We start from the raw sequence: 27,036 nt of genomic DNA on the forward strand, positions 1-27,036 counted from the left end.
CAGTTTATGATTTTAATATGAGGGTTATGATCTGTGTCATGATCTTGACATATCAAATGATATGACGTGTTATATGATGTTTCACTGTTGGAAAACTGATTAAATGCTACACGTAGCTTGCTAGCTGAGAGCCTTTTAGCTTGGAAAACAGTGAGCTTAAAGTCAATGTTAACTCCTACTTACTTTTCATAATAGTTCAGCTGTGAGCTACACTGATCTTCTGATTTTCACGTCTCATTTAAGCTAATCTGTTAGCCTAGCTTGTGATCGGTGATTATTTTAGGACTTACTTGTCTAATACGCAATTTCTGACAGACTTTGATCAGCAATTTAAGTGACGTTGTTAGTCATACTCCAAAATAAGTTTGAAATTCACAGAAGTCTGAGGGGGCACATGGCCATCAGTGGCAGCAGCACGCACAACACTTGTGCAAACCAAAAAAAAAAAAAATTGCCCTCGCTCTTTGCTGTTTTTGTAAGCCCCACCTTAGCATTTGGCACACCCAAGGCAAAGGGGGATGGGAGAAAGAGTATGAAGTGAAGAAATATCACAGATGTTAGTCTGCATGAACTCCTTCCCCTTTACAGCCTTCCTGCTCAATCTGGCCTCTTTAGCCTCCGTTTTTTTTTTCTTCCCTCACTCTCCCTCCCTCCACAAAAGACAAATGACTTCTTCTAACCTAATTTCAGTTGCAGCATGCAAGGGTCTGCCTCGACGCCTGCCGGTCAATAGAGTTTGAGCAGACACTGTGCAGATTCGAGCCACTCTGGAGCCCAGTTGGCTGTAGATTTCTACCCACAGCATCCTGACTTCTGACTTTGAGTGGATTTTCCGTGGAAAAAAATCTGTAAATGCCTTAACTTTTCTCACATCAACTTGTTTCCGTGTCTATGTGTTCATGCGCTTGCTCGTTCATGCATGAGGAAGCTTTTTTGCACCACATGCTGCAGGGCCAGTTGTCTGTTTGAAGAGTCCAATGGAAACAGCAGGGTTAGGGTTTCAACCTACGCTACAACTATACTGTGAGTGTGTGTGTGTGTGTGTGTGTGTGTGTGTGTGTGTGTGTGTGTGTATGTCTGGTCTGTTGGGGTCACAGTTGTGTGACATGCCAAACCCAGTCCGGTGGTGGTGCTGTCACTCATCCGACTGCTCAGTGGGTCAACTCGCGCTGTCATCCGCGGCGTAATCTTGCTCGTGTTTAATTCGTTTAAAGCGCGGAAAGCCGTCTTAACCTCATCGCAGTTCAGAACAGGACCTGTTGAGATGCTCTGGAGCGATAAAGGGCAGGAAGTGGTGGAGTGTCTTTGATTATTGGCCTTTCTCTATTTCCCCTGGGAAATGTTGCTGCTTCATGCCTGGCAAAATCTTTGCCATGACCAGGAGGGACCTTTGATTAGTTCCTGATGTATGGACGGGAATCAGGTCTCAGGGGTCCACAGCAATTTATCCGGAGGATATTAAATGACCTAATGGCCAGATTATTTGCACAGAACAAACCTGAAGGAATCTGTATGCGTTAGGTAAGGAGTTGAGATGTCTAGCCACTGTTCTGCCTCACTGTTCACTTGAATGAGATGCAATTTTCTGCGCTTTTGAAAGTGTTTTCTGTTCTCAAGCACACATTTCACTGAGCCGGATGCTTTCCTTTTTCACAAGGATTTTAATAAAAATGGTCTCCAAGGCTAGCATACAAGCAGAGACAAGCTGGTGCGATTTTGTTGTAGTAAAAAGAAGAAAAAAAACTGAGCTGCATCGGCGCTGGCCTCTCTCAGCTCTCTTTCTCTTCCCCCAACAGGAACTGGCTAATTTCCTGAACTTGATATACCATTTGGTCGACACAGAGGGAAACATCTGAGAGAGAGAGGGGGGATCTCAGAGAATTCTCCACTTTAAAACGCTTAATGAGTGTTCAAATCTCTGGGTCAACGCTTTTTAATGTTTTACAGGTGACGCGGGACTTTTTCTCGCTGACTTTGGAGGAGCCTTAGAAGGAAAAGTGAGCAGTCAGGAAATTAAAGTTTTGCAGGGTAAAGAAGGAGAAACAGTCCTTTTAGATTCCCCTCGTGCTCGGCGGGTCGGCTCATTCACAGATTTCCTCCGTCTGCTTCTCGCGGTTACAGAAGGCGGCGGATCACCTGCGCCGCCCTCCTCGCTGTGTAGCTTTCAATGGCCGCTTCAAAGAATCCGATGCTTATCTTGACTCGGCCTCGGTTTATGGAGAGTGTCTGTTTCTCTAGCCTTGGCAGCGCTCTGTGTCAAAGGTCACACCCTTAGCTGGAGGTCATCTCTCCGCTTGGCTGATGGTTGGCAATTTGACCCTCTCCCATGGCGGACTTCCCCCTCTCTCTCTCTCTCTCTCTCTCTCTCTCTCTCTTGCACTTTCCTTCCCTGATGATCCTACAAAGTGGTTAACACGTGTAGCTTCCTCCATTGATTCAGATGAACCTTTGACCACGGCGATCCCTCCACCAGCCTCAGAGCGCTGCTGGTCCTCCTCGTCCGCGGCCGCTGTTTCTTTAAACAGATCTTTGTGTTGCTTTCAAACAGGGGTGCTGGTGCAATAAAGAAGGAATAATTTCCAGACAAAGCACTTGTCTGCCTCTGCACAGCTCGAGCATTAAACTTGTGCAGAGTATTACTTGAGCCTATTGATCGGAGTCCTCTGCAGCAGAGAGGGCAGTGTGCAAAATCAATGCTTTATTTTCTCCGAGGCTAGCCTTGTTCATGCTTGTTTTTTTGTCCATGAAAATGAGAGGAAAACAAGGGAGAAACCATTTACTTCCACTGTGTTTCATCCTTTGCATTGACTTTAGTGACTCATATCGGCGGATTCAGCCTTGTTCTTTGTCATCTCTCTGGCCCACATATCTTTCTCCACTCCTTATCTCCATCGCGTTTACGAGCATGAATCCACCTCTTTATAGTGGCGTGTGGTGATGTCATGCTCGGTTTTGCAGCGGCTGTGCTCTGAGGTTTCACTTTGCCATTTCGGTAGATGTACAGTAGTAGTTTGTGTTATGATGTGTGTCAGCTAACAATGATGATGATGAAGATGTTTTTATCAACACGAATAGGACCGCCATTAACAATCAGTATCATTATCGATAAATCTGAAAAAACATTTTCTGGGTTAATCAAATTATTTGGTTCATGAAATGAAAGAAAACCTTTTAAAGGTGCAGTATGTAAGAATTTTAGCTTAAATCATTCGAAAAATTCTAAAATTATCAACGCAATGTGAATGAAAAAACAGTTTTGATGTTATGACTTAAATTGCTGATGTCATGCAGAGATATCTACTGAAGTTAACCCTCCCCTGGTGCTCTTAGCTCCCAGCCTGGACCACTAGCTGCACAGCTAACCGAGCTAACTAGCTAGCAGCAGCTCCAGTTGGCAGTTACTCTGGTGAAATGCTGCCACCTGTTTGATTTTTAGAGTGAATATTGCACCTTTAAATTAGCTGCCAACTATTCTGATAATCAATTAAACAGTTTGAGTAATTTTTTACAACTAAAAAAAAATCTAATTACTCCGGTTCCAGCTTCTTAAAAGTAAAGATTTTCTGGTTTATTTACTCCTCTGTGACTGAATATTTGAATATCTTTGGGTTTGGACAAAACAAGAGATTTGAGGACATTATCTTGGGCTTTGGGAGACACTGATCGGCATTTTTTCTTTGTTTTCTGACATATTATAGACCAAATAACTAATCGGTTAATCTAGAACATAATCAACAGATTAATAAGCAATGAAAAACATCCTTAGTTGCAGCACAAGTGTGCCACAAAGTCCAGAGTGCATCATATATATTTTCAAATGATACGAGTAAAAAAAATAAAGAACACCAGTTCAGAGAACTTCAGCTAATCAGTTTCAGACCTTCATGTCTGCAGTAAAAATCCATAAATTACTAATTTAATTGAATTGAAATTATACATCAGCCTCAGACGTCCTCTGGCCTTTCTTTCCAACCTTTTACGCCAGAATATTCCACAATTTTCTCCCTTTTATAAATAATTGACAGCCTTACTTCATCAGTTTGTACAATACAGATGGAAATGGGACTCACAATCCACTTCTTTCAGGTCTATTTTCCTCCTGAATATGTTTGAATCTGCCAACCTCAATAGCTTGAGGAAGAATAGCAGTTTCTTTAAAGCGCAACTAAAGATATTTAGCTTCTGGATATGAAATATGGAAATGTGGATAAAAGCTCCCTTTTAAAACACCACAGTTTATAGCTGTAGACATACTGTACAGCGTATTAACCTCCTCCATTGTGCAGATCTGAGGCTCAGCTTTGGTTGGACGCGAAGTCCGAGGGAGGACGGAGAGAGACACAAAACGGGGTCAGCGGACAGGAACATGGCTGGTGACAGGCTGCCTGCATGTGGGGTGGTTTCGCTAACGAGAAGCCATTGTGCCCTCGGTGAAGGTTAACTCTCTGATTCAGGGAGGCAGGAAGTGTTAGCTGCCTCCCCTGCACTTTTCCCATCCGCGGCCTCTGCCAAGCCTCAGCAGAACAATCCAGGCCCTGTGACTAAGAGGGAGGGAGGGGAAAAGAGAGAGGGGGAGGAGGAGGGGAGGGTGTTTTTAAAAAAAAAAAAAAGAGTAGAGAAGTCCAATTCTGCAGGGTAACATCAGGCTCCTACGTTATGCAAGTGTTCCCTTTTTGTGTTTGCCTCACCCGGGGTTTTGATACAGATTGCATGAAGCATGATGGTAATGCAGAACATTCGGTCTGTCCCCTCTTCACCAGAAACAGCCTCCATTTAAGGTAACTCGGACATATTTTCCTCCACAACCGGAGCTGCAAAGTGGCCAGCCGCAGCCAGGTTCCTGCAGGTTTAAGCCCGGCAAACACACACTAACACACGCCAGCGAATGAATATTACAAAAAGCACTCGGAGACGGAGAATAGACACCTCAAAATATACACACAGACAAACACACAGAGAAAATAGATATCTCAAAACACACACACACGCACACACACAAGTCACAACACCTCATACCGAATCAACAATCGCATCTTTGTTAAATTATCCAGGAAATTGTTTGCGGTGCTTTGATAACACAGGTGTTTATATGGTAATACCTTCTGGAGGCTGGATAAGAATGAAACAATAAAGTCATTAGGGTGTTACAAGAAGAAATGAAACCAGGCTCCTGCACACACTGCGACTCATCACACACACACACACACACACACACACCGTCTCAACCAGAAGAGGCTGAACTCTTCATACATGAATTCATTAAAAAAAAAAAGCTTTTGTCAGCTGCCTTAATGACCCTTGATGTGTGTGAACCTGTGCCAAGTTGTCCATGGAGCGGCGATTTATCTCCACTAGCGTGGTGGTTATGTGGAAGATAAAAGAAAATAGAGTACAATAGAGTATACACAAGATCATTCATAGGAAGGTGGCCTGTTTGTCTCACGTAAGCCATTAAAATAGCTCCTCTTTAGCGCTTTTATCTGAAGTGTCGTGTCAGAGAGTTTACGTAAGTCGTCACTGATACGAGGTGATGCCCCCCTGTGCCGTTTTCTTATTGACATCAGGCTTATTTCCCATCTGTCAACATTTCACATCCACAGTCGTCTGTTGTAATTCTCTCCATCCTCGCAGGCAGCGACCTTTGCCGAGCTCGCTCTGCTCTGAAGCCAGACACACATCTGTAGGCGTTTCTGAGCTCAGTTACACGTTGATGCAAAACGGTCCAACCTGCAGGTCACAACTCAACCTGCTCTCCGTCTTTGACTCGGAAGATGTGTTTTTTCTGTCTTTCAAAGAGGCATTAATTGATGTTTACGCATTAACAATAGAACATTACAACAAGTAATGTGAGAGGGGTCGCTCTTAGTGACAAACCCACAGAGATCTGTACTCAGAGTTCAGCTTCTTTCAGCACTTTGTTTTGGTTTTATGATTGGCAACTGTCATCGCTCTCATTAAACTTTTTCCACCACAACCTCTAAAAAAACCCACTCCATGCTACCTAACAAGCACCAAACAGCAGACGGTCAATGTTAGTGACTAGCTAGTGAACATGCAGGAGAAATGAGCCACTATAGAGCGTAGATATTTCCCTGAGGAGGCAGTAGAGACCAAAAACAGAGCCAAAGACGTGAATATATTGGGCTTACGTTCTTTGGGTCGACAGAAACACGACTTTGAATGTCTGCTCGATGGGTAAATAGGCAAACTGGTTGGTAAGCTGTCAGCTATAGCTACTTTATAAGGTGATAATATGGCAATGTTGTAGCCAAAAAAGTGATTAATGTAGCTTTGAATCCTCTGAACCTTACCAAACCTACAAAGAATTATCAGCAGACAGTTCATTGTCTAGTTTATTGACTTTCAGCTCTTTGTTTTGGTTTTACGAACCACAACTTAAGTGTTTTGGTTCTTATCATGCCCACTCAGCTAGCCCGCCTTCCATAATCTTGACATTGAGTTAATCTGGGGTCAGACTGAACAACATAAATGGTCATCATGAGGTGTCAGGTATGGAAGACAAAACATATTTTTGTATAATTTGATCCCACAGTGAGTTATAGTGGAAGACCTTCACCTCACAAGGCCCAGAGAGAAAGAGCAACATGTTTGTTAGCTCGACAACTTGTCCGTCGTTTCATCTTGCCCTGTTTGATGACATGCTTGCCCCTAGAAGTCTGGCCTTTGTATGTCATGCAGATTGTGAACGACGGGAAGCTAATATCGGTTTGGCTTCGACGTAGTCTGACACGTCTCTTGGTCAAGTCACAGCCGGTCAAATCTCCTAATCTGGCATAGTGACCATCTGGAAAGACATAAATGTTGTGTGGTCTGATCCCATCTTACTGTGAAGACCAATCACCGAATTCAACATTGTAATCATAGCACTGCTCCTCGCTGACGAAAAAGTAATCACATTACTGTAGAGTGTTTCTGTCCACTGGTCTGGACGAGTGGACTGAAACCAACAAAGATGCATTTTGTCTGTTTGGTGTGGAGCAGCAAAGGGCGACAGACAGGCAGGGTGTGAACAAAGATGTCTATCCACAAAGGTGCCCTCTCTCATCTGATCCCGACACATCTCTCCTCCAAAGGAAGGGCTGTGCACAGCGTGCAGACGCTGCTAGCCTGCCTCTGTTGGTAAATAATGAATAGGTCACACCTGGTGGTCTCTTACAGGCTCGCTGCAGCCTCCGTCCTTCTCTGGTGGAGGTCTGGGAATAGGTGTGTGTGTCTGCGTGGCGGAGGTCTAACATTAATCAAAATTCTCCAGCAGTCTTCATTTTTGTTGTGTTTTCTTTAACCTTTAGCTACAGTGTCCTCCCGTGTCACACTCTAAAGTGCTTTAACGGTGTTTGTGCTTTCAGTGTGTGTGCGTGGCAGTGACATTGAGACCCAATAAGAAGCATTTGCCGAGCCTCTGTGTTGGATGCGACCACGTAAAAAGATGCGGTCGGGGACTTGCATCTCCGCAGGGACACGGAAATAGAGACTTCAATGTGTCCGACAATCCAGTGTCCATCATCTCGAGAGAGCGTCTTTAATGCCTCGGCAGCACAAACAGCGAAATTCAATATCATTATTTGCGATCACTTCAAAAGATAGAAGGCCCCGCATGGAAGATTTCTCAAATACCCAGTCGAGATGTAAAGCATCATCAGTCATGCCAGCAATCTCCCTCTCTATCAAGAAGGCTTGTCTCATTAAAAATACATGCGCTGTATTGAGCTGAAGTGTACCAATCATACAGGCTTTCCATAAAAACTCCTCGTGCTGCTTTACAATCAGCAGGTAATGAGCGGCTACAGGCTAAAGTGGATTTTCGAACATTTTGCAGCACTCCAGGAAAGGACTCGGGTTGCTGCTAGGAATTATTTTCATTATCGATCGGTCGCTTTGGATTAATCGATTACTGTTTAGTCTATAAAATGTTCATATGTGCCCATCGCAAAGATTTAAGAGCCCAGGGTGACGTCTTTGGATGCTTTTTTTTTGTTAAGAACGATACAAAACGGAGAAAAGCAGCAAGTCCTCACATTTGAGAAGCTGTTATTGATCATTTTTCTGTCAGTGACTAATTGATACATTGATTTACATTCAAAACTCCATGCAGATTTTGGGCGTTTCTTGCTCCTGTCACATTTTTACTCGCTGTGGACAATATATGAGTCCAGCGCCCTTTACTGAAACATCAGGGAGAACGAGAAAATGTTTTTTTTTGCTGTGACGCCATAAATCAGTTCAAGGACCGTCGGAAATGTGAAAATCTGACCATAATTTCTGTTTTTAACAGTCTTTGGCAATTTTTTTTAAAGAAAACATGCCTTTCAAACTTGACCTTGGGTTTTGGGGTTCTGAAGATTAATCAGACTATTTTACATACCTCAGCCTCACCTGTAAACTTTTTTTTCAGACGTAGTTTATTTATTCAAGAAGAAACTCTCCCAGAAGTGGGAGATATGACTGGTTCAGTCCTGCTTATCAGCAGCGCGGGCCGTGTGTGGCAGAGATAGTGTGCGGCGAGTGCGTCACAGAGAGCGTGTGATTGGAGCCGGATTCAGCAGTCAAACACTGTTTTATCTCTTGTATATCAATCACGGTGCACTGTGGCCCCTGTGCACACGAGCACCAGAGCTCACCGCATTGTTTGTTGTAGCAACAAACCTACTCTGAAGTGGTATTGTGGTGCCCTTGTTTTTTTGGCTTTTTTTTTTTTTTTTTTTATATATTTTTTTCATAAAGGTTACTGCTCTGTTGTCAGAGCAGCGGAGAGAACAGAGTCCTCAGACTGTGGAAGCTCGGCAACGGCAAGAATAGAAATCATACGATTTCTATTGACAGCAGCTCCTCCAGTCAATAGTGTTTTCAGGGTTTTGTGTTAACACAGACACCACGCGAGGCAACGAGATGCACTCGGCTCTGCAAGATAAACTCTTGTCATCAAGGAATTAGGGTAACTATCTGCTTTGTGTGTTTCTTTTTCCTCCTCGCGAGCGAAACAACACAGCAAATCAAAAGAATGTTTACTGGGCTGCATACGAGGAGAAGTGGAAGTGGAGAACAACGCCGCGTTTCCTGTCTAGTGATTTGTAAAACTCTTGAATTAATTCTGGCCTGGAAAGCTGGCTCTGCTTACCGGGAGTTTTCCCTATAAACAGCGGAAAAGGAGACTCCTGCCCCTCGAGTTCTCTCCATACTTTCCGCTCTGTGTAGGTATGTGTGTTTGCAAACGTTCGCAAACACGCACTTTATTATTTCCTCTGAGGGTTCGACTTGTTGGAGCTTGTTTTCCACCGACGACGTTAATGAAACGTTAATGAAATGTTTTCTTTTGGTTGTGATAACATCTGGAGCTGGTCTGAGTACTTTGAAGCTGCTGTCGTTCCCATGGTAATCAACATCCAAACCAGTATCCACTACAGATGTTAACGGTTGATGATGAATCGATTAATGATTTATCGCCATTAAGAGTTTAACTGATTAAAAGTGACAATCAGAGTTGGCACTATTACTAACACTATTAACACCATTATATTAGCAGTATACAGTCCTGCAGGAACAGGGCTGTGACGAGCGTTACCTCGAACCTCCATGCTTGCAACTGTTGAACACTCGCTTGCTCACCAAGTTGGCTTTTGAAACTTTGCAGGCTGATGCCTCCCCCCCTGTTCTCATGTCTCATTAGACTCATACTTACAATAATAGTATGTAAGTAAATCCAAAGTCCTTTTTGGCACTCGGCAGCCATCTTGGCAGCGCCCTCAGGCAGTTATTCTGGGCTAACAAGACCAAGCCCCTATCAAACTGAAAAGGGAGAGAGGCATAACTTTTCTCACAATGGTTATCGGGACGTAGAAACTGCAGAATCACCAGTGAAATCTGAAAGTTAAGTGACTTTTCCCCAAAATAACCTTTGAGAACGGCAACTTCTTGACGCGACGTCTTTGGCTCAGCCCACCAGAGCACTTGAACAAATGCCAGTTATCGTCTAATGTTGGGATAACCTCACGTTTTTCAGTAATCCTTAAGCATTAGCGTGATATCCTCCTCTTCCATGCATGTTAGAAGTTAGTCTGCAGCCGCACCACATCGGTAAAAACTGTCGTAAATCTCAACTGTGCGCTGGCATCAGTCCAACAACGTGAGTGGCTGTTAAGTAAATAATGAGTTTGATGGCTCATGTTACACCCCAGTATCTGTGGGATATTCTCGCTGACGATTCAAATTCCCCAAAAAAGGTATTAGGCACTGTCCTGATAACATTATACTCACATATAATTGCTGAGATCTTGGAAAAATGGCAACACTGCTGCGATTAAGTCTCACTGGCAAATAAAATCGAACCTGAAACCACACTGTGTAGGCACTGCATATGTTAGACATTAACTTGGGTAGTATAACATTATTGTTACTAAAGTGATTTAAAAAAAGTCGTGATAACAGTCATTTAAAAAGGAGCCATAACAGATAAAACCACAATAAGTCAAACCAAATTGACAGGCTGTTAAAAGCCGTTAAAGAGCCCACACGTCTACTTTCCATTTGCCTGCCTTCCTTCTGCTTTTTGTTTGGCTTCGTGTGATCAAGATACTAAATTCTTTGCCCGAGGCACTCCTCCATTTTTTGATGCGTCTCCCCACAACACTCGACTCCGCCGAGGCGAGGGGGAGAAAAAACAACTTTCTCCAAGTTTAGTTGTTGAACATAACACTGAGTCTTGAACACTGCTATCGACTCGCGTCCCACCAGACCAATTTAATCTGCGAGTCGGCTCGTACAGTGCATCCAGCAAAAGGAATCATGTTATTAAGCCCCCTTAATGAAACAGTCAGGATGGACTCTCCATATCTTCTCGCACTAAAAAAAGCTCATCTAAATGGAAAACACATTGTCTTCATTATTTGCAAGTGTTGAATGAAGGCAGTTGCCATGGTTACAGCCATCGGAGGCTGAAGCCTGGTTTGAGGCCAGAGGGGCTACAGGAACAAAGTGGCTCCTAATGGTGAGATTGTACAAATGGCTCTCTGAGAGGGTTATATATCGCTGGCATTTCCATGTTGGCCAACACTGTCGCGGCACCACAAATGATCAGTTTCACATCATATCCTCGTGTCAGCGCTGGCTCGGGTTAATGAAACAAGATAAATCTCGCCGAGTTATTTGCTATTCCACGGCACAGGCGGCTGTGTTTTCTTACGAATACATTTCTAAATGGTTGCTCTGTGTTGTTTTCCAATGCATCTGCTTTTAAAGAGCCGTGCGGAAACTTCCAGTGTACACCAATCAAAATGCAGATTGTCTACACAGCATGGTGTCCACCCTGGAGAATTACAGCTGAATACTAAGCAGGAGAAAGCTCTCCGTTTTGACTGCTGTTTATGCTTTTGAGACAGAAAGAGGGAGGCAAAAAGGAGAGGGAGAGAAACGGCGGCGCTTAATTCATTTTCCTGTCTGAATGTAGGTTAAATTACCTTTAAATCCCACACAGAACCGCACATTGCAGGTAAATGAGTCACTTGGCAGCTGATAAGCAGTGGCAAAGACACGCTGGGAATCAGGGACAAGGTGCCTTTTCGCGGAGAGAGACACATTACTAATAATAGAGGAAGTGGCCATGTGGGACCCCTCTGCTCTACGATTCATGTCAGATAATAATTGGTTTACCTGATATGACGCGCTGTGTTTGGACGACGATGGGGCGGCGGTAAAACAAATTACCAGGGGCTTGACCTTTGGTAAAGCGGTGCTGACCCCATCCAGGGAGGCTGCCTGACAGGAACACCAACACCTCTCAGTGCCATGATGTTACTGGATGAACCGGGACACTCGTATTACATTTAATACTAATTTCTGCATTTAAAAACATTTGTCAACCCAATAACCTGCGCATTGTGATTAATTTGGTTATCATACTTTCCATAACAATGGTAGTCTATGAAAAGCAGTGGAAATGGTATGCAAATTGCTCACATGCAGTACACTTAATACTGTAGCGATGCTTAACAATGGATAATGTTGACTAAAAATATTACAGTCATTTACTGTTTTATCAAATATCATGTTATTTTGGAGATTATTTTAATAACACATCTAGAAAAAAAGGCAAAAAAACAGAGATTTTTGCCTGGCAGTCGAAACCCAGGGCATGAAGAGTTAAGAAAAGGCACTTTCTGCTGCTTGTAAAGCTCTTTGTGTGACTGAATGTTAACAATGTGTGAATCAGCATTTTTGTCAGCTCTGTTAGTGGATGAAACAGGATCTGATTTAGACTATTCTGTAACAATTAATACTATTTTCTGCGTTTAGATACACTTACATCAACCTAGCAAAGTGACACAGTTTGATTAATTTGGTTATCATGCTTTGCATAACAATGGTAGTCTATGAAAAGAGTTTCAAATGATATGCAAATTGGTCTTATGCAGTGGTCTTAATACTTACTGTATTTAGTTTGATTAATAGACACTTAACAATAGATAATGTTGACTAAAACTACTAATGTCATTAACTGCCTTATCTCATATCGGGTTTTTTGGGAGAATATTTTAATAACAAAACTAGATTAATTATTTTTTTTCTTAAAAAAAAAAAAACAGGAAAAGAAAAAAAAAGATTTGTATTATTAGAAGTGTTGTCTGCAGGTCTCTCAGCCCGTGTGCAGCCTGCCAGTCAAAACCCAGGGCTTTAAAGGGTCATGGACATACAGGAACTGATTCAGCATTTAGATATTTTATATCAACGTAGCAAATCCTGCATATTGATTCATTTGGTTATCATGCTTTGCATAACAATAGTAGTGTATGAAAAGATTTCCAAGTGATATGCAAACTGCTCTGATGCAGTAGTCTTAATACTTACTGTACCTAGTTTGACTAATGACACTTAACGATAGGTAATGTTCACCAGTAATACTGCTGTCTTATCTTATATCAAGATTTTTGTCTTATATTTTAATAAAACATCTAGATATAATTATTATTTCTTTAAAAAAATGCAAAGAAACATTTTTTTTTTTTGCCCTGAGTAGTGTCTTCAGGTGTTCTTCTCAGCCTGTGTGCCTGACAGTCGAAACCAAAGCTTGTAGAGCTCAAAAATGCAAACAAATGATGAGTGAATCAGCATTTTTGTCAACTGTGACATCTGGATTTTAACATCAGTACACTAGGATCGTGTTGTTTTAGTGAGTAAATCAAACTGTTTAAGTCAAGGGGCATAAACAGGATGGTGAAAACCATGCCTGTGCTTAAACCCTTCTTGGAGACACTCAAGTTTGAATGGGTGCAGCACTTTTCCGATCGTCAACAGAAATACAAGCGAGTAAATGAGTTTTGCCGTTTGCCGGCGCTTTAAAGCTCCTTTTTTTGTGTCCCGCTCGCTTTTGTAAACGCATCAAGGCCCCCAACACCAGCGGCAGCTTGCTGCGTCTTGTTTGTGCAAGGTTTATTTCACCCTCGCAAACAGGTTGTTCACAGGTTTGAAAAGAGGTCTGTTTGTGCTCTAGCTGGCCTTAAAGCCCGTTTCATGTCTTTGTTTATCTGAGAAGGAGTTCTCAACTCTCAAGACTTGTTTGTCCTTCCCTGGGCTCAGAAACTCTGCGGCGGCGGATCGAGAGGGGACTCTTTTCTCTCAGTGTTCGCTACGAAGCATTCATTCATGTGATGAAAGAGATCTTGGGCTTTCGAGGGCCCGGCATGATGTCTACAATATCCATTTTTTTTCTGTAGATCAAGACTAGATATACTTTCCTGATTTGAATTTAAATCCCTGGGAATTGTCTGCAGCCTGCGAGGCACGTAGCGCCGCCTCAAACAGCCACCGCTCGATATTATAACACAATTTGTATGTTAAAAAGGTGGCCCCTGTTGTTTGGATGTGTTTCTAAGTGTGAGTGTGTTTGTGTGCATATCGACCAGTGCGGGGATGTGTCGCTGACAGGGCAGCCTCTCTGGCCATTGTGTCGGGGAGGGGAGGCTACTTGCTTTCAATCCATTATTGACTAATCTCATTAGCCGAGGATCCTAACGCTGAATGAGCCACGGAAACTGACTTCTCTCCCTCCCTCTCATCGGGACACACCAATCACGCGCGCGCACGCAAACACATTCACATGCAAAAACGGCCTCGCGCGCACGCACATATTGAAGGCGCAGAGTGGAGGGAGCCGCTCGTAATTATAGACAGCACTTTTGAAAGAAGAAGTTTTTTTATTGGCCTTGATTAATCATTTTAATTAAGTGACTGCCTATCTGTGCTTTCTACTGGATTAGCTAATTATATGTTCAGCACTTTCTACTTGTGTCCTGACATATGTGCACGAGCGTGTGCCTCCGCCTTTGTCCCGCGGCCGCCCTGACAGCCTGTTTGGACTGCAGCTCGTGGATCACGCTCACCTGCGCTTCTCTCAAAACAGCCGCTTTGCATATCAGCTCGCTCCTGACAGCGTAATCTTCGCAGTCATGGAAAAGGAGATGCAAAGTGTCAATTTGATTTGCACGGAGGATTAATAATAGTCGGGGCGATCACGCAGCAGCCTCGCCATTGTTGTTTTAAGTGTGTTTGTTTGCTACCGGCCCAGGTGACTGACTACACGGCCGCCGCACACCTCTGCAGTATCACCCAGCGGTGGGAGAGAGAGGAGGAGAGAGAGCAGACCACTGCAGAGAGAGAGATTCATGATCCAGCCAGCCTGTAATTGCTGATGGTTCAGCAGTTTTCGGGGGCTGAAACAGGAGGATACGGAATTTCTCAGCTTTTTCCACCTCTTGCAGCATTCATTTCCTCCTCCTCTCTGATCCGGTGCGTCTCTCGTTCTCCCCCTCTGCCTCTCACACCTTCCCTCTCTGTCTGCCGGTTTGTCTGTTGGTGTGTGTGTGTGTGTGTGTGTGCGTGTCCCATACACTTCTCGAAATGCTACTGCAGGCAGCATTGTTTATGTTTACCTGTCAAGCTACCCCAACTTCCCTGATGGATGATGTGGAAGCTCTGCTGTTTGCCAGCAGCTAGAGATGGGTTGCAGCTAAATGACACCCATGAACATACAAGATAGGAATATTATACAAGCCATGGATCCACAGGTAGAATAGTCCTCTTTTTTATATTAAGGAGATGTATTAAAGGGTAACTCCACCATTTTTATACATTAAAGTGTGTTTACAGGTCTTGGGGAGTACTACTTGCCTGGTATACGGCCTTTTGTGGCTCCAGAGGAAGCTGCATTTAATCTAATAAATTGCCTCCAGTGATGTCACTCAGTGGCTAAGTTGCATTGTGGGTAATGTAGGCACCTGGTTTTGAAAAGCAGTCCACTCGTCCAGCACCGCACTCCTATAACACTGCTGACTCATCATGGATAGTTTCAAAAGCAAATGGCCGCAATTGATTCAGCAGAACCGGCAGAACTACATTACCCACAATGCAACTTACCCCACTGAGTGACATCACTGGAGGCAATTTATCAGATAAGCTGCAGCTTCCTCTGGAGTCGTAAAAGGATTTTAAAAGAGCTACTCTTTTCACGTGTGCAGTAGTCCTCCCCAAGATCTGTAAATGCACCTCAGTGTGTAAAACTGGTGGAGCTACCCTTTAATTGTTCATCCAACGTCATTTTTCAAGCAGAAATCAACCTAAGATGGCTGGTTTTGACTTCTGAATCAGAGATTTGCTACTTTTCTCTGATTTATACTGTTTTTTTATTGAATATCTTTTGGTCTCTGGTAAAAAATGCGCAAGTTCAAGATGTGTCCTTGGCCGTCTGTCCTGGACGTCTGATGTCTGATATTGAACTTTTTTTGGAGACTGAATGAATAATCAGCCGGTAAAAACAAAACAAAGTATGAAAGTGCAGCTCTAATGTGAGCCTAAACCGCCTTAAATACTGCTTTACGAATGACACGGCCTAAGAAACCTCTCTATCTTACCATTCATGCAGTGACTTGTCAGTTTGGGTGTTCGAATATGCTTAAAGCACCCTTTGATGACACATAATGGTATAAATAAACAACTCAAATTATAAAGTGTTTGTGGAGGCTATTTTTTTCCCCCTTAGCTCATATGAAAGAGATTATGTGATGTTTGTGAGTATGTGTGTGAAAGGATGAGGCCGTTATCGCTTCGCTTGACAGCATAAGTCGTGAATTGCATAACGCCTCCTCTGTCCTAGCATTCAATATTCATTTGATGCTATTTTTAGCGGGCTGTAAGATTATATAAAATGAGACTTGCTGTTCTACAAACATGTGATCCGCGTCACTTGAGACTACATGGATGCTCTCTAGCTCGCCTTTAGTTCTCAACGTGCCGCTCGCAGCGAGCACAACACACAGGAGGATGGGATGGGTGAAATAATGTACGTTGAGTGAGATAATTCAGGATGCCCCCGCTAAGAGGGGAAGATGTGCACAAAAACAATATTGAATAAGTGTCTTCACTGTTTGATTGAGGACTCTGGTAAGTCTACTCCCCTGGAGAATCTCCTTTTTCTCCCCAGACACATTCTTCACAGCCACACGTGAAATGAGAGGCTTCCCGATTCATTTACACAAAGGCAATCAAAATGTGGCAGCCCGCAATATCTGGCAAATTAGAGCAGAGTGAGCGGCGTGGTGTGGACCCGATCAGGAGGTCTGTCTGTTGCATGGGATTCATCACATGCCTGTGTGTGTGTCTGTGTGTGTGTTTGCCCCCCCCCCCCCCGCCATGCGTAAGATTTGTGACACAGATTTACGGCAGCCTGCGTCACCTAACCTCTAAATCAACCCCCACCCCTCCCTAACATGCAGACACACTCTGCCTGGTCACGGACGGGGCGTGTAGGACGGTGGTGGTGGTGGTGGGGGCAGTCAAAAAGCCTCCTCTCGGCGGATCAAGCGTCCGCCTGTCTGGTAATGTGTTGTCATTGACCAATTAGGAAATCCAGATCAAACAGGCGCAGGGAATGGCCCCTCGCTGCCCCTCTCCGAGCACTCTGCTCTTTTTAATTGAGCACATTTGTGGAATGAGAGGCTTCTCCCTGGAGGGGAGCGATGGCTGCAGATACGAGCAAGCTGTTAACACAGGATCAGTCCGCTCAGCAAGGTTATCAAACAATCTGCTGATATAAAAAATATATCTTTATGAGTCATGCCAGTTAGAGGATCATAATGGAAGGTCTGCGGGGTGGAGGAGGGGAGTGTTTTTCAGAGGAGGCAGGTCGCGAGGGGTTAAGACACGAAAAAAATGAGAAAATGAAAGAAAATGGTGGTTAAATAAAGCTGTAAAAAGACTATATAACTGACAATCACGTGATGTTAAATGCTTGTAACATCGTGGAGGTAACAAAGTCAGCTAACTGACTCATTTGCTAACATTAGCCACCATAAGCTACTCGTCATTCTAGACTCAGTAAGGCTGCAGCAGACTCAAATCCCTTGAATGTATTAGTTTAGTAATAGTGTGTTTTAGCGCTTATGAAACAAACTTTTCATTTGCAAGAGGAAGATTATGTTTTTTCCGTTTTTTGAAGTTATATAATCTGGCTTGATTCGGATTTAAGCCTGGAAAGTGCTCCAGAAAGATTCTCTTTGTGCAGGAATATCTTGACTTGGAAAGCTCCAATAATGTAGAATATATAACAAAATACAATTAAAATTTTTAAAATATGAACTGAGTAATCAAGGAACAAAAATGCAGTTTGTAAAAAGAGATTAATAAAACAAAAGGAAGGTCAAGTCCGCACCAACAGAAGCTCCTCTCTCCCACAGAAAACACTGCTCCTAAAACGCCTCATTAGTAATCCCGCCTTTAATTCTGTGACTTTGCGACGTCACACTACATCACCATGACACGCATTTGCATAATTTATGGCTAGCAGCTCGTTTGGCACGTAAGAACTGATTTAGCACAGCTGCTCTGTTGTTGTTGTTAGCAGTGCTGGCTCAGGCGTGTGTGAGCTGACCAATGAGAGGAAACTGGGTATTCAGGAGGGGGAGCCTTAAAGAGACAGGAGCTAGAACAGAGCATCTGTAACTGTGAGGATTTTCTGCTTTTCTCTGTTTTATATCATTTGGAGCTCAGTTTCATTGGATTTTGAACTGTGGGTCGGACAAAACAAGCAACTTCAAGACGTCTCCTTTGGCTTTGTCAAGTTTTAAAGGGCATTATTTGACATTAAAAGAGGCATTATAGAGATTAAACTGGCAATCGATAGATCAAAGCGATAATACACAGATGAATAGATAATCACACTGACCACTGGCTGCAGCCAAGACACAGGAACTCTGCCCATGAAATTTTAAAATAGAGATGTTAGTGAGGTCGTAATAGGTGCTGTCAGTTTGATGGTGCGTCTTCTCAGGCTTCTTGGGTGAAACAGAGAAAGCTCATGTTGCTGCTGTCCATCAGTGTCGGAGGCAGGTTGAGCTCATGCACTATTTAAAATCTCTCCCACTCACTCTCTCCTCGTCTCTCTCTCCCCTCCCATTCACTCAAAGTCACAAAAAGGCCAAAGGTCACTGGCACAATGGAGACAAGGAGGTCCTCTGCACCGCCTTTGCCCACACCCGTAACCCCATGGAAAACACACACACACACACACAGGAAAACACACAACTGCCCTGTAACTCATCACCGCCGGCCGCGCACCTTACACACAAACACGGACGCCCTCGTGTTCGCCTCGCAGCCTTCTTTGAATTCCTTCCCATGTATCTTGCAGCTCGCCTGTCACTCCTCCCCCCAGCGCTATCAGTCTCTCTCTCCCAGACCTCATAATGGCTCCTCCTGGGTAGCGGCTGCGGCTCCCGCTATTTCAAAGTTTTAGCTGGCCGGATTAAGCGTGGTATGTGGAAAATGAACAGCCACTCACAGGAGGGACACATGAGCTGAATGCATAATAAACCAGGAGACTGGCAGGAAAAAAAAAAAAAAAAAGAGAGAGCAGAGAGAGGAAGGGTGAGGAGGAGGAGGGGTTGGGAGTCAAACACTCACTCACAAGTTGTCTGAAACATTGTCGGCACCTACACGGCAACAATATCACTCACCCAAATGGAAATAAAATGCCTCTTTGACTTTTCCTCAAAGGCAATTTTTAAGACAAAGTGTTTCAAGGGGTGACGGCTCTCTTTGTGAGATATCGAGTGCGAATTCAGCCCTCGTATCGCAACAGTTAGCGCGGCTTTACGCTCGGCTCGCTGGTTTCATCATCCTCACATGCCTCCTGAAATTCCTGGAGGATTGCGGAGCAGAGAGGGGAGCTCAGCGGCGGGCGGCGAGGCTGATCGAGCACCACAGGCGCACAGAGAGCAGGAGAGAGAGAGAGAGAGAGTGGGAGAGCAGCCAGGCTAGCCGGTTAGCCGCTATAGCACCACGCTGCTCTGCATTTGGTGGTGGGGCGACACGCAGTCATGTGGCTCATCTGTGCTGCCTCCAGCGCCCCAGGGGAATTGACCCCCTCCTCCTCCACCTCCTCCTCCTCCTGCCTCCCTCCCCTGCTATTAGCGCAAGGGTGGAAGGAAATTAAAAGAGTAGCTGTTTGGAGGAGGCGGCAGAGGGCAAACAGGAGAAGGAGAGAGATGCTCCTCATGTTTGCATGTGGCCATCTCCTCTCCAGGCGAGTTGGAGGGTGGGTGGGGGCTTGGTGGCGAAGAGAGACTGGCCCCCACCTGCCTTTGTCCCCTTTTTATTTGTGTAATCGCAGGCGGCGTAGGCCTCGGAGACTTGGTGAAACGTTACACTTGGTTAGAGAGGAGATATTGCTTAGGCCCCTCTATGATCCCCGGCCCTCTGTTTTCTTCTTCTGCAGTGTTGTAGCAGCAGCAGCAGCGGCGGCGGTGGTGGTGGGGGCTTCAACCGACCCCACCCTCCTGCCCCCCACCACCATGCTCCCTTTGCTTTTCTAATCACGCTGCAGATGTGCCTGATGGCTGAACAATCTCTGTGTACTGAACGTGGGGCTCCCGCAGGAATCCAGGAGGCTTGCTTATGTGAGCTGTCATGAAAAAAAAAAAAAAAAAAAAGTGAGAGGGCAGGGAGGGAGAGAGGGGAGGGAGGGGAGGGAGAGAGGGAGTGAATGTGGGTCTGCGTGAGAGAGAGAGAGGGAGTGGAGTGAGTTAGAGGAAGAATGGGAGATGGAGAAAGACAGAGGGGAAGAGGGAGAGATCAGTGAACAGCGACCAACACAGCAGGGCTCCTAGAATTGAGTGTGTGTGTATATGTGTGCGACTGTGTGTGTGTGTGTGTGTGTGTGTGTGTGTGTGTACATGAGTGAGTGGCACAACTGCGAGCCCACCCTCGCTCACGGTTGCCGCTGGAGCTGCAGACCAAACCACATTAAATAAAAGAAATCCATTCCCAAGCCTGTTAAGGAGCCATGTGGGGAGGTGTGAGAGAGTGTGTGTATGTGCGCACTCGAGTGGCTGTGTGTCCATATGCGTGTGTAGCAGAGAAATGAGGGGGGGGAGGAGGGAGGGGAGGGGAGGAGGTGATGGAGAAGGGCTGAGGGGAGGGGAGGTAGAGCAGGGAGGTGGGACAGGCAGGAGGCAGCTCATATTATCCTCCGTGCCAGCTCTGGATGGAGCCTGCCGAGGATTATGGCACATTCTGTAAGGCAACAATGGAAGCGGCGCCGATTCGTACACATTTCCATCCGCTCTGCTTTTTCCTCCGACGAACAAACACAGCTTTGTCCTCGCTGCCCGCCTGGCCACTTACCAGGCAGAGAACCAGGCAGACACCTGGAGTCCTAGAGCTGCCCTCTCCAAACTAAACACCCCTCCCTCGGCGCGAGAAAACAGCGTCTCCACAATGTTGAGATAATTAAAGGGGAGCTTTCACGCCGGCCTCGGCCGACAGTCGGAAGAAAACAAGACATATCTCGGAATCAGAGCTCATTAAAATCATGAGGGTGAAGAGATGCTTCCTCCACAACCCCTCCTCCCCCTCCTCTTCCTCCTCCCTCATCTTTATCGCCCTTAAGCAAGTGCTGCAAACAGCCGAGCCCTAGTCAATGATGGCGCAGATTAGCCCTTTATTGCCTAATTCACCTACAATAGACGACTCACGGGGACGCCATCACCTTGAGCAGCGAGTCTCAACGTGAGGTGCGAGAGCGATGCTGATTTCTCCACTCAGGCCACCTTTAATAGTGTCAGCAGTACTATGAGCATTCGATTAGCGAGGTGTGTGTGTTTCCCTGTGTGTGTCTGTGTGTGTTGGTTGATGGGGGGTGTTTCACACAGCTCTGCAGAGGTGTAACACCCCGCCTGTAGTGTTGTTGTAAAGCACATTAGGAGTGACTGAGGGTGTTGTTATGGTATCATGATGCCGGTCCAGCACTCAAGGGAAGGTGAGAAGATCCATGTGTGTGAGTGTGTGTGTGGTCGGGATGGTGGCCAGCCCGGCTTGCTGTCTTTCTGCTCCTGCAGTCACCCACAACACTGTGATCATGTACTGTACTTTGGCCGAGTCCCTCTGGAGGCAGGATATGTGCGTCTGTGTCTTCTTTAAAGCTTAAGTTAGATTTGTATAATAACCTGGATATCTGTCACTGCGTGAACTGTTGGCTTGTTTACAATCTGCAGTTGGTTTTCATAAAATGTGGGTGAAGCTTTGGGGTCTGAAAAGTGAAGACGATGCAGAAGTGCCTTAATAAAAGAGCAATTTGTAAGATATGCCCAGAATCTTACTTTACAACGGAGTATGAAGCAACAACAGTGTTGACATTATGATAAAGAAGTCTGTGTATTGTGTTGAGGAGATGTCTTCTGAAGTTAGCATGCTAACCATATAGCCTCTGTCGGTCTTGGAGGCTGTGTTCACTCTCTCATTAGGCTGCCAGATCTTTCCGAACCGAGGTCACGGTTCAGACAAACTCCAGAGCTGACTGAGCCATGAGCTAATTAGCTAACAGTTGCTAGCTACAGCCAAGAGCAGCAGTTGTCAGTTACTCCGGTCGTATGCTGCTGGGTTCTTGAATTCTTGCGTTGGTTGCAAAAATGCAGATTGTATATAAGCTTATGAAAAAATACTACTTATGGTCCCAGTTACAGTAAGATAAACGATAAAGCAGGGTACGCTTTAGGGCGTGGCTAGCTTGTGATTGAGAAGTCGCAACCAGTTCTCGGTCAGATCCAATCAGGACATCTTCAGTGTCCAGATATGGTCACTTCTGGCTCCTAAAAAAACAATTGTGACTCAAGCCTCCAAACTGGCAGTGCACAAGCCAGTGGATGACGGCACCATGTTCCCAGATCTTGGATCGCGATTAGCGCAATGTTATCATGACAAATGACCGAAAGTATGAAAATTAGGTTTTAATAAAGTGGAAATATCCCTGTAGCAGCACTCTGCCCGGCCCCAGAGTTGCCTGACTGCTTTGGTTCACAAGCCATTTATATGAATAAATTAAATCTGTTTACCACTTCCCTGTGCCATGACAGCTCAGCTGAGAGACTGTGTAAAGCGGCGAGGGTTCATGATCCATTTGTTCTGCTGTGATGGTGGGATAAAGCTAATCATTGTCTACTCTTCTCCCCCTCAGACTGTTTTCATCCCGCAGAGCTGAGGCGCGCAACTCGTCTACGTTACATTAACAGGCTAGAAAAGTCTCTTTGAAGATGCAGGGTTGGGTTTTGGGGCGTCTGGAATAATGTTTAGATTCCAAACTGTGCGATTGTGACAGTTCAAAAAGCAATCCCTCTTACTTACCGGGGATAATGTTCTGCTTTAGTGTCTTCATTCAACATTATTTAGCATCACCGTCTTCCCTGTCTCCGCCGTGGCACAGTTTTGTCATCAAATTAAAGCCGCAGCCCTTTTTCGAGATACACTTATGTAACGTGATCACGTAATGAGACAAACATGGACCCTGCCTGACGGGAGACAATCCTTTCCTCCGCGGGGTGCCGCGTGGAAACAAAGCTTTTAAAGTGGTGGTACAGGGGGGAAGAAAAACATTGTTTTTACCCTAGAGGTGGGCTGATAGCACTGTGAAAAGCCCATTTGAAGAGGTAGGCCTCATCTGTCACTGGGCAATGGAGGAGGCAGCCATGCAGAAGCCCCCTGATTATAAAGAGATAATTTCATCCAATCCTCCGGTGGTGCTCCATCACCTTGCCGCCATCCTCCACTGCCTTTCATATTTGTTCCCAGCCTGCATCTCCTCACCCGTTTCGTTTTATTACAGCTCCCACTCAATACATATATTTTGGCTCCCCCTTGAATAGGGAAGGAAAGCGGGTCTCCCTCCTCCCCTCCCACTCTCCATCCCACCCTCCTTCCTGTGTCTTTTGTTGTGCAGGAATCCACAGCTCTCAACTTGTTGTGTAACGCCTGCCGCGCAATTTATTAAATTAAGCTCAAGTAACGCATGTATCTGCACCGGTTTGCCCCCCCTCAGAAGCGTGCGCGCAGGATTTCTGGGGTAACTAGCTGAATCAAGGCAAATAAGTTCACATTAGGTAATGGCGCAGAGAAAATAATAAATGATAACATCTGTGAGATAGAAAAGAGCATGTAAATAGAGGGGGGAGGCTCATAATTGCATCTGTTGTCATATCTCCACAGCATCGCGGGTTTAATCTTTAATTTGGCTCTTGTTAGTCATTAAAGATATAACAAAGGACTAGTGTTTAATTAGAACAAGTGAATAACTGAAAATTAAATTACTCCCCGGCGCTGTCATCTCGCACTTTTTAAAATTATCCCGGGAAGAGTATAAATGTAAATATATAAACACAGGCAGGGAGGTCAGAGGAGCCATTACAGTGTGTGTTTTTAACCGGGTGGTGAAAGGCAGCCCAGCCTCTTTTCTTTTCCCCTCATTTTAACTCACTGTTGGAGGTAAGAGAGATGACATCGAGAGAGAGAAAAGGGAAGGGAAGGGCAGGAGGAGGGAAGGGAGACGGAGAGAGCAGGTCGACTCGCTCATCAATAACCACAAGGTCAGACAGGCAGTGCTGGGCTGAGTGGGCCCTGTTAGGAAGCAGCAGCTGAGGATTTGTAGAGCTTGTAAAGGCTTAAAGCAACACCGCTCCGCCTTCTTTGTGCCACTAGCCAGGCCTTTGAAGGGCCAGGGAGACACCTGCTGGTGGCTGAGGGGCACGATGGTTCCAGGGCCACCCCTCGATGTGGATCAGCTCAGTGTCAGCTGGCAGAGAGAGGAGACTGAGGGGAGTGTTACAGCAGCAGCAGCAGCAGCAGCAAACACCAGAGGGATGTAAAGGAAGTCAGTGCAGGAACATATATCATCGCTCATGGGGATGTTTTTTTCTCTTGCATGACTGCACAGCTTCTATTTTAATGCGTGTAATGATGATGTTGATACGTTTTTTTGATTATTGATTTTATTTATTTGTATTCATTTTTTAACCCAGATAGTCTCTTTAAATCAGAATATTTTTTTATGCAAGAATGAATATATTGAATCAGGTTTGTTGTCATAAATGCCTTCAAATAAACCACACATATATAACAGTTATACCAGTGTCACTCTTGTTGACACACACCTCTGCCTAGGCCCAACAGTCCACTTTAATGCAAGCAAGCCTAATCCAATACCAAATAAAACATATTTAAAGCAACAAAATGTGAATTACTGGAGGAAGATAGTTGAATGTTGAGTGTCACCCCCAGATCTTAACACTTTTGATTGGCAGATCAGGTTGTTTTTTTTTGTTGTTGTTTTTTTATCAAGATCCATGTATTATTCCCTAAGAAAGTAAGAATAATGTAAAAAAAAAAAAAAAAAAAGCCTTATGACACAATGTTAAAGAAAGTGAGAAAAAATCACTAGATCTGTGCCTTTACCTGGATCCACACAAAAAGTTTATGGGGTCTATTCTGGGCAGAGACCCATCTGCCATTAAAGTTTGGTGGAGATCCATTCAGTAGTTTTTGTGTAATCCTGGTTACAAACCAACTAACTAACAAACAGACACAGGCAAAACTTTATAATCTTGCCTATAATCTTGCCAATAAAATGCCAAATATTTGCTGGCTCTTCAATGTGAGGAATGTGTTTAATTTTACATCCAAGATTACTTCTATCTCCTTTTTTTACATTTTATTGACATCTTATAGACGAAATGACCAATCGACCGTGAAAACACACAGTATGTTCGTCGCAGCCCTTGACACTACGGCGTGGTGACACCTCCCTCGAGCCTCAGAAGGCTCTCTCTCTGTGAGATATCAAAAATGTCAACAAACAAATACTCTCCACCAGCGACGAGTGTCGGAAGAAACTCCCTCCGATGTCTCTTATTCTTTATGAGCTTTCTAATTTATGGAGAGGAATGCACTAGTGTGCCCTCGTCTCCTCTCAAGTACAGGCATGAGCAGCTCCAATAGGTAGCATAAAAGCTCTTTAGCTGTCTAGTGGAGTAGATTACTGGCCCTACCGTTAAATCCAGCTAGAGACCCCTAAGTGAGCATTATCAGTATGGTGCAGCATGCTGCCTCCTCTCGCTCTCTGTCTCTCTTTTTCCTCACCGGTACTTCGTGCACTGAAATGTCTCACTGTGCGATGGTAATGGAGAAAGATGGCGTTTGAGGGGGGGGGACGGGGTCTGAGTGTTTGAGTGAGAGATGATGCACAGCGGGGTGAGATGCCCCTGCAGTAGCAAGAAGGAAAGATTGAGATAGAGGATGAGTGAGGAGGAGGAGGGGACACTTTCCAGCGCCACCCATACAGTATGTATGTGCTTATTAACTCGCATGACGCTGCAGGTCACTCTGAGTTATAGCCGACACCCTCCGAGTGTGATATTTATTTGATGTTGACATTAAATCATAGCCCCCGCGGGTGAAATTGATAACCTTTAATGCGGCTTGTAATACTTTTTAACTTGTGATAATGTTATGTAGCGTGTCAGATCACAGCCCCATTGTTTGCCTTTCCGTGAAAAATTATTCCTCCAGAAGAGAAAAAAAAAAAAGAGAGAGAGAGAGAGGAAGAGGTTTTCCATAAGCCGCTGTTCCAAAATCAATAGTGCGCTGTAAGGGGTTTTGTTAGTAGGAACTCTTATGTAGCTGGAGAGGCGGAGGGAGAAATGAAATGTAGAGCATGTCTGGGCCCAGGGTACAGATAATTGTTAACCAAAGATTACATAATGTCTAAGTAATGTAAACAGAGAGCCACATGCCAAGTTAATGTTCTCACAGGCCGGGATGGAAGGGCTTCATGCAGTTTTCTGAGATAATACTGACAGACTGGCTGGCTGTGTGTGTGTGTGTGTGTGTGCGCCTCCACCTCTGTTCATTTTCACCCCGAGGTGCTTTAAACATGGTCAGACATCCTCTCTAAGTCATCCAGTGTGTCCTCTCCGAAGGCGTATGGCAGCGTTAGGGGCAAGCGCCAGGGCTTGTTAAGGGTGTCACAGGAGCTGAGAGGAATGTCATCCTTTGGGCTCTCTGAGGTGCTTGTCACCTGCCAAATCAATATCTTCCCCTGCTCAGCTCACAGCGCCACACACACACACTAAACTGCAATATCCTGGCGGTGATGGGATTGGCAGCTTCCCCGAGAAGAGGCGAGCTTTAACACGTGTGTGTGTGTGTTTTCTGTTGCAGAGCGCTCCAGTTTAATGGCTGGCAGGTAGAGGCCGAAGAGGGACAATCAACATGAACTCGATTCCGTCGATGGACAGACACATACAGCAGACCAATGATCGTCTGCAGTGTATCAAACAGGTGAGTGCGGCGTCAGCTGTCTGACTTACGAGGTCGATTTATATCATTACCTGAAGACTTGACACATGAATCACACGAGGCAAATTTTATGCTGCCTATTACGTGTTGTACAGGTGGAAAAGTAGCAATTACATTTACATAAGTGTTGTAGTAGTAAAATCTCGAGGTAAAATTGTACTTTTAAGAGTCACAGCGAGATGAAATTGTTGGGGAATCTTCTGAAAGTAAAGATTTACAAGGTTTTCCTTCACAGTAAAGTAAACCTCTCCATAATTATAGTGCAATATCAGCTGAACAAACTTATACCTTGATACTTACTGTAATTGCAGACTTTTATTTTTCTTGTAAACTGTTTAAAAACACACTTTCCTA

At 44.7% G+C, this 27,036-nt stretch overlaps 1 protein-coding gene across 4 annotated transcripts in view; it reads left to right on the plus strand.

The window, feature by feature from the left end:
* The window catches only part of LOC311250290 (zinc finger MIZ domain-containing protein 1-like), a 125,298-nt gene that overhangs the window by 54,766 nt on the left and 43,496 nt on the right, over positions 1-27,036 (plus strand). For all 4 annotated transcript variants that reach the window (XM_084341908.1, XM_084341909.1, XM_084341910.1 and 1 more), the window contains exon 3: positions 26,545-26,664. In XM_084341908.1, the coding sequence (XP_084198034.1) occupies positions 26,596-26,664 (69 nt within the window). In that variant the 5' untranslated portion in view covers positions 26,545-26,595. The remainder of the gene's footprint in view (positions 1-26,544; positions 26,665-27,036) is intronic.

Source organism: Pagrus pagrus (assembly GCF_965226575.1).
Source record: "Pagrus pagrus genome assembly, chromosome: 21".
In the NCBI taxonomy this organism is placed as follows: Eukaryota; Metazoa; Chordata; class Actinopteri; order Spariformes; family Sparidae; genus Pagrus; species Pagrus pagrus.